Here is a 16,612-nt window from a genome sequence, read left to right as displayed (position 1 = left end):
AAATTACTGATGAAACTTAGACAATTTCACACGGAATTTTGGAGGGTCAAAATAACATTTCCACCAAGTTTATTAAACAGACTTTTAGGGATATGATACCACATAGAGGCAGGATTAGACTAACATCCTTTTAACAATTAATTCTAAAAGCACCCACTAACGACTCAAAATCAATAGCCTGTAAACCTCCACCATCAGTCTTTCACTAATTGAGATTTCCGAATAGAATGCTTTTTATTCCTCCAAACAAATCTAAGTATAAAATAATTTACCTTTTCATGTTATTAGAATAAATAAATATGGACTGACTTGACTAAATAATTCTCGATAAACCATCAGTCTTGGACAAAAGAATATGACCCAAAATTGAGATATTGTCACATCTGCTCCTGCTACTCCCTCTGGTGTTCATCCGGTGTCTTCTTGCCCTGCAGTTACTCCCCCTGTACACATTGTCTCTTTCCCTCTCCCTCTCTGTGTGATTGTGTGGTTGGAGACAGGTGTGCTGGAGTCAGAGCAGATCCCTACCAGCTGCAACTTGTTCCATAATCAAGACCTCTACAAATACTCAGTCCTTCCACTTCCTCTCTGCCAGATTGTAATCTCTGCTCAGTCAGTTCATGATTCTAGCCATTTATGATTATTCAAGATCCTGTTACGCTGCTGTGCCTGTTTCCCTGCCTGACACCGTTTATTCTCTCATTGCAGTTACTGCTCTGTCTCTGTCTCCTGTCTCCTGTTCCACATCTCACCACCCAACTACCTTGCTCTGGATTTTACTCCCCACCACTACCTTGGATTCCCCTCAGGACCTGTTTACTCTGTTCTACTCAGCTAACTTCAACCTCAGTCTCCACATCTGATTTATCTGCAACTCATCTGAGCTTCCCTGGATGTGCATTCCATATCTTCCTGTGTAACAATAACTAATTTGGTTCATCATTCATCCCTGTTTCCTCATCTGAGTCTGCTCTTGGGTTCCCCTGTGTCGCTCCGCTTAACAGATAGGTTTTTGGTGATAACAATTCCAAAATATTTAACTTTCGTTTTAACAGGTATGGAGGCAATGTTGTCGGAGTCACAGAAGTGAATTGGCATGAGATCACATTTGTTAAGGTTGAGAGTCAACCCAGAGGCCATAGAAAACATCTTGATTCTGTCAATAGCCAAGGGAATAGTCGCCCTATCCTTTAGGAAACGGCAGTATCATCTGCAAATTGCAGATCCCTTTTACATTCTCAGATTTGTTAAATATGGGGGGAGATTGGACAACCCTGTCTAATTCCTCTAGCAATAGAGAAATGAGGGGATATGCCATTACTCATAGTTACTGAACTGCTAGTATCATCCTTATCACTTTACAGAAATTCTCCTCGAACCCAAAAGTAGAGAATTCTAAATAAAAAGTTGTGTTCTAAAGTGGCAAAAGTCTTAAAAAAACAATATATATGAAGCCATCTTCTATGAATTCACTGTAATCTCAAATATTTAAAACCAATCGTACACGGTTATGAATACTCCTTCCTTTAATGAAGGCCGATTGAGTTTCACTATATCATCAAGGCCTTGTTTCAGCTTATTGGCAAAGACATGGACTAGTAATTTAAAGTCATTTGCCAATAACTTGATTGGTCTCCAATTGTCCAGGTAAAGAGAGTCCTTTAGTTTGGGTATAATAACTATTATTCCCTGTCTCAACACGCTAGATCTAGGCCTATTTCAAACTATTGCGTTAGTAAAACTAACCGAAGACATAAAGTGCTTTCATTTGCATTCATGAGTAGCCTATATTTTGTTATAAATCTGATTTGGTGTGCATGATGGGTATTCTTGGGAGGATCGGGGGCATGACATGTGGAGGGTGTCTCTCGCACGAGTTCAGTATGTTCGGGTGGTGTTGCCATGACAAGACGGTTGATGTGGTTTCCATGGAAATTGAGTTCTTACGAAATTATGGCCAAAAATGTGTTCATTCAGTCAGAAAGAGAGATTTTTCTAGATTTAAACTCAAGTTAAATTGCCGGTTTTATCAGAGGCTCTACATATTGCAGGCAACATTACATTTAGGCCTACTCTGTTGCCTAAATTTTGTGCAAGCACAACATGCAGGCTGCACACATCTTATGTCACACTGTGGGGCCTATTTTATTGTATTCAGAATCTGAATTAAAACCTATATTTCTGGATCCAACTACTCCAATGAAATAATTGATTTTCTAAGTCACTGTTCATGTTGTGGACACAAGAGGTTCACACTAATATGCAAACGTTTTAAATTGTAGGCGTTAACACAGTAGTTTTTTTTTTAAGTTGTCATTTTAATAAATATATAAATACTTTAAAAATACAACGTGTTGGAAAAAGCAGAGCAATACATAAAAATAAAATTCATACATCTTTTTTCCCATTCAATCCTTTTCCCTTCATATCAATTTCATTTCCAACCATACCAATTGCTCATATTACAATTAAAAAAATATATCCCATCAGAACAAATAACAGATATATAAACTTTCACTTCTTATCAAAATATATGCATTTTCCCCTTTCAGGAAGGTGAATATGTATAATTAACTTGTAGTTAATGTCAAGGTCATAGATGTAACTTTTCATGGTCGGTTTCAGTAGCAAGTTGACTGACAGGTATCCCTGCCAATGGAATGATAGGAGTGTCCATGGTCATTGTGATCTAGTCTGTGTTTCAAGGGATCCTATTGGTCACTAGTGTTGCTGGGGTTGGTTGACTTGACCCATGAACAGAACAGCACCTGGGATGGGAAAACAAATATATTTTATATTAGAGAAAGAACAAGGTAGGAAGTATGTCAATGTGTCAGAGGGACAAAGATAATTCCAACAAGATCATGCAGTATATGAATTTACTCGAACGTGTATGCACTTGTATAAAGAGGGCACAGCTAGCTAGACTTATGGTGAGTGGAGACAGTGGATAACCAAGGCTAACATGTTGTTGTTTTTTACATAGACGGTGATGTAGCAACAGGAGGCTGGTGGCACCTTAATGGGGGAGGATGGGCTCGTGGTAATGACTGGAGTGGAATCAGCGGAATGGTATCAGATACATCAAACATGTGGTTTGCATGGGTTTTATGCCATTCCATTTGCTCCATCCCAGCCATTATAATGAGCCGTCTTCTCCTCAAAAGCCTCCACTGTGATGTAGCTATAATAGGGGAAACTCACCTGTGGACTTGTGATGTATGAGGAAGAGGAAAGGTCTATTCATTGTGATCTCCTCTACAGCCATACGAGAGAACAGGATGGCAGCTGGAAAGAGGCAAAGACAGGAGAGGAGACGATGCAGTCAAAACACAACTCAGATACTATCATCATCCTCAATGTATTGTCTTTACGTGCCCCTCTATGATAGGCACTGCAGTCAAAACACAACTCAGATACTATCATCATCCTCAATGTATTGTCTTTACGTGCCCCTCTATGATAGGCACTGCAGTCAAAACACAACTCAGATACTATCATCATCCTCAATGTATTGTCTTTACGTGCCCCTCTATGATAGGCACTGCAGTCAAAACACAACTCAGATACTATCATCATCCTCAATGTATTGTCTTTACGTGCCCCTCTATGATAGGCACTGCAGTCAAAACACAACTCAGATACTATCATCATCCTCAATGTATTGTCTTTACGTGCCCCTCTATGATAGGCACTGCAGTCAAAACACAACTCAGATACTATCATCATCCTCAATGTATTGTCTTTACGTGCCCCTCTATGATAGGCACTGCAGTCAAAACACAACTCAGATACTATCATCATCCTCAATGTATTGTCTTTACGTGCCCCTCTATGATAGGCACTGCAGTCAAAACACAACTCTCTATTATTTATTATTGTAAAGTCAGCATCAATTCCTTATGAATTACCATAGCATACATCCATATCACAGGAGGCTGCTGAGGGGAGGACGGCTCATAATCATGGCTGGAATGGACTGAATGGAATGGCATCGGATACCATTGTTGGATACCATTCCATCCATTCTGTTCCAGCCATTACCATGAGCCTGCCCTCCCCAATTAAGGTGCCACCGGCTGCCTGTGGTCCATATAATAAATACTGAATTGAGTCTGTCATCAACATGTAGTCCATGGGTCCATATAATAAATACTGAATTGAGTCTGTCATCAACATGTAGTCCATGGGTCCATATAATAAATACTGAATTGAGTCTGTCATCAACATGTAGTCCATGGATCCATATAATAAATACTGAATTGAGTCTGTCATCAACATGTAGTCCATGGATCCTTTACCTGTGGCAGCTGATCCTTTGGTTCCCTCCTCGTTCACCTCAATCTTGACTTTCTGTAGAACCTTGGACACACACAGAGGCTGCTCAGCTGAAAGAGAGGGAGAGAAAAGAGGGAGGGAGGTTATATTATTTTGTCTAAAAAGAATAAGAAAACATACAGTATATTTGTTGAACACTGATTATATAGAAGTGGAATGCTAGTGTGGATATTGGAACGGAGCCCATCCTTTTCCATGGGCCCTGAGCCGGGTCATAATATTGCACTGTGTAGTAAACAGAATGCCATTTCAGACACCAAGCACTAACTGATGAATATTAATGGTAAGGTACTCACTGGTGATGCGGGTGAAGTCTGCCTTGGCCAGGTTGAACATATCCCCCAACCCCATCCTGATTAGAATAGACTTCAGATCCACCTCAGTGTCCAGGGTGAACCTAGGCAGGGCCAGTTGACGTTTAACACTCCTCAGCTCCTGTCTCCACTGCTGCAGCCGTTGGGTGGTCAGCTCGCTACTGAGTGAGCTCACTGGCGTCTCGGGCTCGAAGGGGGAGACCAGCAGCATGCTCAGGGACTCGCCTTCGTAAGGAACCTCGATGACGTCGTAGTCCACGCCGTCGGGGGTCACGAACTCACCTGTAGAGGAGGAGAGATGGAGGTTGGATTAGTTTCATTTTGATTGGTGGAGGTAGCAGTCATGATTGGTTTAAACGCTATAGCTGCTGGCTTGGGGCTGACTTGTATGAATGACTGTTGAAGAGTACATACCCTAACAGTCTTAACTGTAAACTGATGTCAATGGGAGATGCGAGTTATGTGCACAGATCTCATGTCCTGTGAGTGAGGTCTTCTTAAAGTAACATGAGTGTTTACACACAAAAAGGCTTGATTAAAAGGGAAACTCTAAAGTGTTTACAGTGTCGACGTGCTACCCACCGTATTTGAAGCTGTGTGTGAGCCTCATCATGGGTACGGGCACGGAGCTGCCGTTGGCACAGTGGAACAGCCTCTCCTCCGTCATCTTGGGGTCAAAGGGGACCTTCCATAGCCCCTGGAAGTGAAGGGCGTTCAGCAGGACCATACGGGTCTCATCGGTCAGAGCACCGGAAGACAGGAAGGAAGGGATGGTACCTGGACGGAAAGAGAAGAGAGAGGTATGGAGGTTTGTTGAGACAGTGGGGTCAGTACTGACACAAATGTTTGATGTCATGGTAAAATTGACTAATAAAATATATTGCATTCTGTTCTACATTTTTTACATTTTAGTCATTTAGCAGACGCTCTTATCCAGAGCGACTTACAGTAGAGTGCATACATTTTATTACATTTTACATACTGAGACAAGGATATCCCTACCGGCCAAACCCTCCCTAACCCGGACGACGCTATGCCAATTGTGCGTCGCCCCACGGACCTCCCGGTTGCGGCCGGCTGCGACAGAGCCTGGGCGCGAACCCAGCCCAGCCTGGGCGCGAACCCAGAGACTCTGGTGGCGCAGCTAGCACTGCAATGCAGTGCACTAGACCACTGCGCCACCCGGGAAGCAGTGGTCTAGTTCTATTCCATTCTATTCTATTCTATTCCATTCCATTCTATCAACATTCTGATGAATACTAAACTATCCTCCACTTTGTGTCATCTGTGATGGTGTACTGTATTCAGTACTACTGTATCTCACCTGCAGTGTGGTCAGAGACCCAGGCGTTGATGATGTCCAGGGCCTGGTCTGGCCTAGAGAAGTCCAGCTGGTGAGGGGAGGCCTGGAAGGCTTTCCCCAGTCCCCTCCTGAAGCCTTTCTCCAGAGTCATCTTTCTCTCCACCATGACGCCGCTGGCCAGCTCCACTCCCTCCTCACTGGAGATGTCCCGTTGGAGAAGACGCTGCTGACGCGCCATCCCTCTCTCTGGAGGAGGAGAGAAGGATTCATTGATTCATTGATTTTAATTACTGGTTAAAGGTACAAAGAAGGCTGGAGAGAAAGAGGAGGAGGAGGTCGAGGAGAGGAGAGAATGAGAGAATGAATGAGTCACAATTGCATAGAGAGATGTTGAGATAGTGGGAATCAAATCTAATTTTATGAATCAGATGCTTCGTCAACTTACAGTGACATGCTGACTTTGTTCTGAATATGTCAGCCTACGGTTATGTCATCGTCAAGGCCTCATTGTGAAAGGTAAAGTCTACCATCTGTATTGCTTTGTAAATGTTCCCTATGTTATCAGACACACAGCAGCCATCCTTTCTTGCCTTGTAGTGAGAAACCCAATTTGGCGTTCATGGTCTTCAGGGTGTTGCCCCCAGCTCCCAGCTGAGCCATGCCCAGAATGGTGGCCACGCCGTAGGGGGAGAAGGCCAGGTTAGACCCCTTGGAGTTCTGGGCCACCTGGGAGAAGACCCGCATCCCAAAGTCTGTCTGTTTCTCCTGGAGGTTAGAGATGGCGGCTCCGAACAGGCCGAGGAAGAACCACACGTACAGGCACAGCATCCTGGGGAGAGATGGAGGAGAAGGTTAGAGGACTCTAACAACATTATATACAGGTAAAGCATTCAAAGGAGAGAGGAAGGAAAGGAGAGAGCGATTAGTGAAATGATAGAGAGATCTAACAATATTGTGTAAAGGGAAATCAGGAGAGGAGAGGAGAGGAGAGGAGAGGAGAGGAGAGGAGAGGAGAGGAGAGGAGAGGAGAGGAGAGGAGAGGAGAATTAGTGAAATGATCGAAGGATCAAAGAAGAAAGATCAAATATGAAAATATCTGTCAGATGCTTCGCTGTACAAGTGTTACCCGAGGGGTTACGTATAAAAATGTTAATACCATATGTTTTCTTGAAACACCCAGGTCAGTTTTTTGAGTCAGCATAAAATACCTTGCACACTTTCTGCTGGCTAGCTATTAGAATTTAGAAACCTTTTAAAAAGCATTACACAGCTTGTTTATAGCTAAATCTGATTGTAGTTGAGCTAATTTGTCATTCCACCAGACTTGTACAACCAGAGGAATGTTACAACACTTCTGGAGGAAGGATAGTAAATCAGAATAGTTCACATTCGATCATATTCACTAGGCACAAAAGGAAAGAAATGGACTGAAACAGGGAGGGACTATACCAGAACTTGTCCAATAAAAAATGTACATTTTACTGTTGGATTGCTATGGTGTGCACTAATTAATATGACCCTGGTTCTCAATGGAAAACAGACCTTGGCACAGAGACACAGTGAACCTGGCATTGGATTGCTGTGGGTACAGACAGACATGGGTGAGACAAAACAAGAGACAAGACACAGGTGCTAGCCTTGAACATGCGGGTGTGAGACAGACAGAGGGAGAGAGAGAGAGAGGGAGAGAGAGAGGGGGGGAGAGAGAGAGAGTGAGAGAGAGAAGTGGGGGAGAGAGAGAGTGAGAGAGAGAGCAAAAGGGAGCGAGAGGGAGCGAGAGAGAAAGACGGAGAGAGAGAGAGACAGACAGACAGACAGAATGTGAGTGTGTGTGTGAGAGAGAGAAAGAGAGACAGACAGACAGAATGTGAGTGTGTGTGTGAGAGAGAGAAAGAGAGACAGACAGACAGACAGAATGTGAGTGTGTGTGAGAGAGAGAAAGAGAGACAGACAGACAGAATGTGAGTGTGTGTGTGAGAGAGAGAAAGCGAGACAGACAGACAGAATGTGAGTGTGTGTGTGAGAGAGAGAAAGAGAGACAGAATGTGAGTGTGTGTGTGTGTGTGAGAGAGAGAAAGAGAGACAGAAGTGTGTTAGAAAGTATATAGGATGAAGTTGAGCTGCTGAGAGGGGGGGTGGTAAGCACCTCAACCCTAAGTAACCCTAACACTCTAACCAAACAAAGACCATGGCTTGTGCAGAACACAGTCAGTACAAGACGTGTTTCTTGCGGTTCCTACACTAGTGTTGCCTACTACTCCTCTACTCAGGCTCCCCCAGTTCAAACGTAATGGTCTGCAGGTTCTGTTTGTCCAACTTGACTCACCTTTCGTCCTGTCAAAAGCCCTTTCACTGTGTGGTGACTGACCTAGTGACTGGACAATAGCTGAGCCACAGGACTTCTACAGTCTACTGAAGTTCAGGGTTCAGATATTGACTCTTATTCCATGGCATTGTTGAATACTCGTTTCTGATTGGCTTGAAGGGAAATAAAACTGTTACAACCTCTGAGATAGTTTATAGACACCCGCGGACAGACATACGGTAAATATATACGTTTCCATTTAGTGATTTGTTACATAATAATAACAACAAATTAAATTTCTAAGAAGTTTGCATGAGGGACATATTCCAAGATGTGATAAAAACCTGCTGTGATGAATAGAATAATCCAAACTCACTTTGAAATTGAAGTTGAAGTGTTGAAAGATGAACTAGTTGAAGATGAGCTTGAGAGTTGCTTGAGAGCTGCTTGAGAGTTGCTTGAGAGTTGCTGTAATAGTAGTGGGTCAGTCTTTTCCCCGTGAGAAGAGAATCACCGGTTGAGTGTGAATGTCTGAGTGAGAGGTCTACTGGTTTTATAGCGTAGTCGTAGCGACATGCTTCCCCCTAGGCCACTCCCTCTTCCCTCTAGGCCCCGCCCCTGTAGACACGCACCGAGAGGAAGTTATTAGTGACTATGAGGTCATCATCCGTAACTGTCTGGACGGGCCTCACTCCTTAGTGAGGCAGTGGCACACACACATGTGCAAACCCACACACATAAATGCACGCACTCGTACATAGACACACACTAGTGCGCACACACACTCTCTCACTCTGACACACTCACTTATGTTCTTTGTCACTCTCCTTATATCTCACAGACACATTTTTCTCTTTGTTTCTTTTTGCACTCGGAGAAAGAGAGTGAAGGAGTACGTCCAGTCATGCTGTTTACTCAGGGGAGTTGGGAGCGCCCACTGTCTGGCAAGGGCTGCTGGGAAGAAAATAATCCCTACTCACCAACTGGCCGATGTCCAGGACATGCTTACTAAACCAATGTAACCATATTTATCTTTAGAAATGCCCTCACTGAGAGCAATGAGGCTCACTATTCATGTTTAAGAGAAGTAAAGTGTGTACGCCTTAAAATAGTGGTTTTATGAGAGGAAAGGAACGGACAGAGAGAGTTTTTATTGTTTATTTAATTGTTGTATACACCTTTCCACCAAGGAATCCCACTGAGAAATGTTCTGCTTGTTCCACCTTGTACTGTGTCTACTCATTCATCATCTCTCTCTCTCTCCCCCCCCCTCTCTCTCTCCCTCTCTCTTTCCCTGACAACCACTCTTTCTCTCCCTTTCTCTCTCCCTTTCTCTCTCCCCCCCCCTCTCTCTCTCTTTCCCTGACAACCACTCTTTCTCTCCCTTTCTCTCTCCCTTTCTCTCCCTCTCCCCCTGCCAACCCCTCTCTCTCTCCCACTTTCTCTCTCTGCCAACCCCTCTCTCTCTCTCCCACTTTCTCTCTCTGCCAACCCCTCTCTCTCTCCCACTTTCCCTCTCTGCCAACCCCTCTCTCTCTCTCTCTCTCTCTCTGTCTCTCAATTTAAGGGCTTTATTGGCATGGGAAACATATGTTAACATTGCCAAAGCAAGTGAAGTAGATAATTAACAAAAGTGAAATAAACAATAAAAATGAACAGTAAACATTACATTCACAGAAGTTCCCAAAGAATAAAGACATTCCAAATGTCACAGTATGTGCAAATAGTTAAAGTACAAAAGGGAAAATAAATAAACATAAATATAGGTTGTCTTTACAATGGTGTTTGTTCTTCACTGGTTGCCCATTTCTTGAGGCAACAGGTCACAAATATTGCTGTTGTGCTTGCACACTGTGGTATTTCACCAAATAGATACGGGAGTTTATCAAAATTGGGTTTGTTTTCAAATCCTTTGTGGATCTGTGTAATCTGAGGGAAATATATGTCTCTAATATGGTCATAAATTTGGCAGGAGGTTAGGAAGGGCAGCTCAGTTTCCACCTAATTTTGTGTGCAGTGTGCACATAGCCTGTCTTCTCTTGAGAGCCAGGTCTGCCTACGGAAACCTTTCTCAATAACAAGGCTATACTCTGTGAGTTTGTACATAGTCAAAGCTTTCCTTAAGTTTGGGTCAGTCACAGTGGTCAGGTATTCTGCCACTGTGTACTCTCTGTTTAGGGCCAAATAGCATTCTAGTTTGCTCTGTTTTTTTGTTAATTCTTTCCAATGTGTCAATAATTCTCTTTTTGTTTTCTCATGATTTGGTTGGGTCTAATTGTGCTGTTGTCCTGGGGCTCTGTGGGGTGTGTTTGTGTTTGTGAACAGAGCCCTAGGACCAGCTTGCTTAGGGGACTCTTCTCCAGGTTCATCTCTCTGTAGGTGATGGCTTTGTTATGGAAGGTTTGGGAATCGCTTCCTTTTAGGTGGTTGTAGAATTTAACGGCTCTTTTCTGGATTTTGATAATTAGTGGGTATCGGCCTAATTCTGCTCTGCCTGCATTATTTGGTGTTCTACGTTGTACACGGAGGATATTTTTGCAGAATTCTGCAAGCAGAGTCTCAATTTGGTGTTTGTCCCATTTTGTGAAGTCTTGGTTGGTGAGCGGAACCCAGACCTCACAACCATAAAGGGCGATGGGCTCTATGACTGATTCAAGTATTTTTAACCAGATCCTAATTGGTATGTTGAAATTTATGTTCCTTTTGATGGCATAGAATGCCCTTCTTGCCTTGTCTCTCAGATCATTCACAGCTTTGTGGAAGTTACCTGTGGCGCTGATGTTTAGGCCAAGGTATGTATAGTTTTTTGTGTGCTCTAGGGCAACAGTGTCTAGATGGAATTTGTGGTCCTGGCGACTGGACCTTTTTTGGAACACCATTATTTTGGTCTTACTGAGATTTACTGTCAGGGCCCAGGTCTGGCAGAATCTGTGCAGAAGATCTAGGTGCTGCTGTAGGCCCTCCTTGGTTGGGGACAGAAGCACCAGATCATCAGCAAACAGTAGACATTTTACTTCAGATTCTAGTAGGGTGAGGCCGGGTGCTGCAGACTGTTCTAGTGCCCTCGTCAATTCGTTGATAAATGTTGAAGAGGGTGGGCCTTAAGCTGCATCCCTGTCTCACCCCATGGCCCTGTGGAAAGAAATGTATGTGTTTTTTGCCAATGTTAACCGCACATTTGTTATTTGTGTACATGGATTATACACTGCTCAAAAAAATAAACCCTCATGGAGTCTGTTTCTGACCGTTTGAGCAGACACATGCACATTTGTGGCCTGCTGGATGTCATTTTGCAGGGCTCTGGCAGTGCACCTCCTTGCACAAAGGCGGAGGTAGCGGTCCTGCTGCTGGGTTGTTGCCCTCCTACGGCCTCCTCCACGTCTCCTGATGTACTGGCCTGTCTCCTGGTAGCGCCTGCATGCTCTGGACACTACGCTGACAGACACAGCAAACCTTTTTGCCACAGTTCGCATTGATGTGCCATCCTGGATGAACTGCACTACCTGAGCCACTTGTGTGGGTTGTAGACTCCGTCTCATGCTACCACTAGAGTGAGAGCACCGCCAGCATTCAAAAGTGACCAAAACATCAGCCAGGAAGCATAGGAACTGAGAAGTGGTCTGTGGTCACCACCTGCAGAATCACTCCTGTTTTGGGGGGTGTCTTGCTAATTCCCTATAATTTCCACCTTTTGTCTATTCCATTTGCACAACAGCATGTGAAATTTATTGTCAATCAGTGTTGCTTCCTAAGTGGACAGTTTGATTTCACAGAAGTGTGATTGACTTGGAGTTACATTGTGTTGTTTAAGTGTTCCCTTTATTTTTTTGAGCAGTGTATAATGTCATATGTTTTTCCCCCAACACCACTTTCCATCAATTTGTATAGCAGACCCTCATGCCAAATTGAGTCAAAAGCTTTTTTGAAATTAACAAAGCATGAGAAGACTTTGACTTTGTTTTGGTTTGTTTGTCAATTAGGGTTTTGCAGGGTGAATACGTGGTCTGTCATACTGTAATTTGGTAGAAAGCCAATGTGACATTTGCTCAGTACATTGTTTTCACTGAGGAAATGAACTAGTCTGCTGTTAATTATAATGCAGGTTGCTGTTGACGCATATCCCACGGTAGTTATTGGGATCAAATTTGTCTTCACTTTTGTGAATTGCTGTGATCAGTCCTTGGTTCCAAATATTGGGGCAGATACCAGAGCCAAGGATGATGCTAAAGAGTTTAAGTATAGCCAATTGGAATTTGTGGTCTGTATAGTTGATAATTTCCTTGAGGATGAAGCGGCAGGTAGGTAGCGGTAGGTAGCTCCCAGGGTGGCAGGTAGCCTAGTGGTTAGAGCATTGGACAAGTAACCGAAAGGTTGCAGGATGGAATCCCCAAGCTGACAAGATAAAAAGCTGTTGTTCTACCCCTGAACAAAGCACTGTGTCACGCCCTGGCCTTTATATCTTTGTTTTCATTATTATTTTAGTTAGGTCAGGGTGTGACATGGGGAAGTTTGTGTTTTTGTATTGTCTAGGGTGTTGTATGTTTTAGAGGGTTTAGGTGTATAGATGGTTTAATGTTGTGTAGAGTTGTCTAGAAAAGTCTATGGTTGCCTGAATGGGTTCCCAATTAGAGACAGCTGGTTTCAGTTGTCTCTGATTGGGAGCCATATTTAAGGTAGCCATAGGCTTTAGTTTGTTGTAGGTAATTGTCTATGTCTAAACGTTAGTAGCTTGTGTGTGCACTTTCGTTTTGTAGCTTCACGGTCGTTTGTTGTTTTGTTAGTTTGTAAGTGTTTTGTTTCGTTTTTCCTTCTTCACAATAAAAAGAAGATGTCTTATTTTTCACATGCTGCGTTTTGGTCCGTCTCTCCCCCACACGATCGTGACACACTGTTCCTAGGCCGTCACTGAAAATAGGATTTTGTTCTTAACTGACTTGCCTAGTTAAATAAAATAAATAGGATACCATCAACGCCACAGTCTTTTTTGGGTTGGAGGGTTTTTATTTTGTCCTGTAGTTTATTCAATGTAATTGGAGAATCCAGTGGGTTCTGGTAGTCTTTAATAGTTGAATCTAAGATGTGTATTTGATCATGTATATGTTTTAGCTGTTTGTTACAGGGCCAAAAAGATTGAAAAAGAAGGGGGGGAGTGTTTTCCATGGAACCAACTAGTTTTCCCATCCGCATTCTCTCTCTCCCTACCAACCCCCCACTCCCTCTCTCACCCTGCCAACCCCCCTCTCCCCCTCTCTTTCTCGCTGCTAACCCCTCTCTCTCTCATTCTCTCTCTCCCACCAACCCAACTCTCTCTCTCTCTCACTCTCACGCTCCCTGCCAACCTTTCTCTCCCTCTATCTCCCTCTCTCTTTCTCCCTGCCAATCCCCCTCTCTCTCTCTCATTCTCTCTCTCCCACAAACCCCTCTCTCTCCCTATTGCTTTCCCTCTCACTCTTCCTACCTACCCCTCTCTCTCTCCATCCCTATCTCTGCCAACCCCTCTCTATTCCTCTCTTTCCCTCTCACTCTCCCTACCTACCCCTCTCTCTCTACCTCCCTATCTCTGCCAACCCCTCTCTATTCCTCTCTTTCCTTCTCACTCTCCCTACCTACCCCTCTCTCTCTACCTCCCTATCTCTGCCAACCCCTCTCTATTCCTCTCTTTCCCTCTCACTCTCCCTACCTACCCCTCTCTCTCTCCCTCCCTATCTCTGCCAACCCCTCTCTATTCCTCTCTTTCCCTCTCACTCTCCCTACCTACCCCTCTCTCTCTACCTCCCTATCTCTGCCAACCCCTCTCTATTCCTCTCTTTCCCTCTCACTCTCCCTACCTACCCCTCTCTCTCTCCCTCCCTATCTCTGCCAACCCCTCTCTATTCCTCTCTTTCCCTCTCACTCTCCCTACCTACCCCTCTCTCTCTACCTCCCTATCTCTGCCAACCCCTCTCTATTCCTCTCTTTCCCTCTCACTCTCCCTGCCTACCACTCTCTCTCCCTCTCTCTATCCCACCAACGCCCCTCTCTCTCCCTCTCCCTCTCTCTCTCTGCCAAACCCGCTCTCTCTCTCTCTCATTCTCTCTCTCTCACCAACCCCTCTCTCTCTTATTCTCTCTCTCCCACCAACCCCTCTCCCTCTCCCTGCCTACCCTTCTCTCTCTCCCTCTCTCTCTCCCTGCCAACCTCTCTCTCCCTCTATCGCTCCCTCTCTCTCATTCTCTCTCTCCCACCAACCCTTTCTCTCTCTCTATCGCTCTCTCTTGCCTTAAATCCCTCTCTCTCCCACCAACCTCTCTCTCTCTTTCTCCCACCAACCTCTCTCTCCCTCTCTCTCGCCCACCAACCCCTCTCTCTCTCCCTCTCTCGCCCACCAACCCATCTCTCTCCCTCTCTCTCTCTCCCACCAACCTCTCTCCCCCTCTCCCACCAACCCCTCTCTCTCTCCCTCTCCCACCAACCTCTCTCTCTCTCACCAACCTCTCTCCCCCTCTCTCTCTCCCACCAACCTCTCTCTCCCTCTCTCTCTCCCACCAACCTCTCTCTCCCTCTCTCTCTCCCACCAACCCCTCTCTCTCTCCCTCTCTCTAGCCCATCAACCTTTCTCTTTCTCTCTCTCCCACTAACCCCTCTCTCTCTCCCACCAACCCCTCTCTCTCTCCCTCTCTTTCTCCCACCAACCTCTCTCTCCCTCTCTCTCTCCCACCAACCTCTCTCTCCCTCTCCCTCTCCCACCAACCTCTCTCTCCCTCTCTCTCTCCCACCAACCCCTCTCTCTCTCCCTCTCTCTCTTTCACCAACCCCTCTCTCTCCCTATCTCTCTCCCACCAACCCCTCTCTCTCTCCCTCTCTTTCTCCTACCAACCTCTCTCTCCCTCTTTCTCTCCCACCAACCCCTCTCTCTCTCCCACCAACCCCTCTCTCCCTCTCTCTCTCCCACCAACCTCTCTCTCTCTCTTTCTCCCACCAACCTCTCTCTCCCTCTCTCTCTCCCACCAACCTCTCTCTCCCTCTCTCTCTCCCACCAACCTCTCTCTCCCTCTCCCTCTCCCACCAACCCCCCTCTCTCTCCCTCTCTCTCTCTCACCAACCCCTCTCTCTCCCTATCTCTCTCCCACCAACCCCTCTCTCTCTCCCTCTCTTTCTCCTACCAACCTCTCTCTCCCTCTCTCTCTCCCACCAACCCCTCTCTCTCTCCCACCAATGCCTCTCTCCCTCTCTCTCTCCCACCAACCTCTCTCTCTCTCTCCCACCAACCTCTCTCTCTCTCTCTCTCCCACCAACCTCTCTCTCCTTCTCTCTCTCCCACCAACCTCTCTCTCCCTCTCTCCCACCAACCCCTCTCTCTCCCTCTCTCTCCCACCAACCCCTCTCTCGCTCCCTCTCTCTCTCTCTCCCACCAACCCCTCTCTATCTCCCTCTCTCTCTCCCACCAACCCCTCTCTCTCTCCCACCAACGCCTCTCTCTCTCCCTCTCTTTCTCCTACCAACCTCTCTCTCCCTCTTTCTCTCCCACCAACCCCTCTCTCTCTCCCACCAACCTCTCTCTCCCTCTCTCTCTCCCACCAACCTCTCTCTCTCTCTTTCTCCCACCAACCTCTCTCTCCCTCTCTCTCTCCCACCAACCTCTCTCTCCCTCTCTCTCTCCCACCAACCTCTCTCTCCCTCTCCCTCTCCCACCAACCCCCCTCTCTCTCCCTCTCTCTCTCTCTCACCAACCCCTCTCTCTCCCTATCTCTCTCCCACCAACCCCTCTCTCTCTCCCTCTCTTTCTCCTACCAACCTCTCTCTCCCTCTCTCTCTCCCACCAACCCCTCTCTCTCTCCCACCAATGCCTCTCTCCCTCTCTCTCTCCCACCAACCTCTCTCTCTCTCTCCCACCAACCTCTCTCTCTCTCTCTCTCCCACCAACCTCTCTCTCCTTCTCTCTCTCCCACCAACCTCTCTCTCCCTCTCTCCCACCAACCCCTCTCTCTCCCTCTCTCTCCCACCAACCCCTCTCTCGCTCCCTCTCTCTCTCTCTCCCACCAACCCCTCTCTATCTCCCTCTCTCTCTCCCACCAACCCCTCTCTCTCTCCCACCAACGCCTCTCTCTCTCTCTCCCTCTCTCTCTCCCACCAACCTCTCTCTCACTCTCTTTCTCCCACCAACCTCTCTCTCCCTCTCTCTCTCCCACCAACCTCTCTCTCCCTCTCTCTCTCCCACCAACCTCTCTCTCCCTCCCTCTCTCTCCCACCAACCTCTCTCTCTCTCCCTCTCTCTCGCCCACCAACCTTTCTCTTTCTCCCTCTCCCACCAACCCCCCTCTCTCTCCCTCTCTCTCACCCACCAACCTTTCTCTTTCTCTCTCTCCCACCAAC

General features: G+C 45.9%; 1 protein-coding gene across 1 annotated transcript; it reads right to left on the bottom strand.

Annotated features, from left to right (window-relative positions):
* Positions 1–2,323: 2,323 nt before the first annotated feature.
* LOC129835458 (plasminogen activator inhibitor 1-like) lies at positions 2,324–8,806 on the bottom strand. The gene is made up of 8 exons (XM_055901094.1): positions 8,637–8,806; positions 6,546–6,784; positions 5,977–6,201; positions 5,235–5,429; positions 4,635–4,934; positions 4,302–4,388; positions 3,205–3,288; positions 2,324–2,768 (listed from the first exon to the last, which is right to left on the bottom strand). The coding sequence occupies exons 2-8, from the start codon at positions 6,781–6,783 to the stop codon at positions 2,722–2,724; spliced, it is 1,176 nt and encodes a 391-aa protein (XP_055757069.1). The 5' UTR covers position 6,784; positions 8,637–8,806; the 3' UTR covers positions 2,324–2,721.
* Between the last annotated feature and the right edge of the window lie 7,806 nt (positions 8,807–16,612).

Source organism: Salvelinus fontinalis, chromosome 36 (assembly GCF_029448725.1).
Source record: "Salvelinus fontinalis isolate EN_2023a chromosome 36, ASM2944872v1, whole genome shotgun sequence".
In the NCBI taxonomy this organism is placed as follows: Eukaryota; Metazoa; Chordata; class Actinopteri; order Salmoniformes; family Salmonidae; genus Salvelinus; species Salvelinus fontinalis.
The sequence above is the reverse complement of the archived record's forward strand: the minus strand, read 5'-3'. Positions and strand labels throughout refer to the sequence as shown.

What these genes read in the sequence shown, in the direction of transcription:
- LOC129835458 (XM_055901094.1), bottom strand. Translation starts at nt 6,783, where the DNA reads ATGCTGTGCCTGTACGTGTGGTTCTTCCTCGGCCTGTTCGGAGCCGCC. An exon ending in ATTGGGTTTCTCACTACAAG is followed by an intron (nt 6,202 to 6,545) that starts GCAAGAAAGGAT and finishes CTCCTCCTCCAG; the next exon opens with AGAGAGGGATGGCGCGTCAG. An exon ending in AGACTTCACCCGCATCACCA is followed by an intron (nt 4,389 to 4,634) that starts GTGAGTACCTTA and finishes CCTCTCTTTCAG; the next exon opens with CTGAGCAGCCTCTGTGTGTG.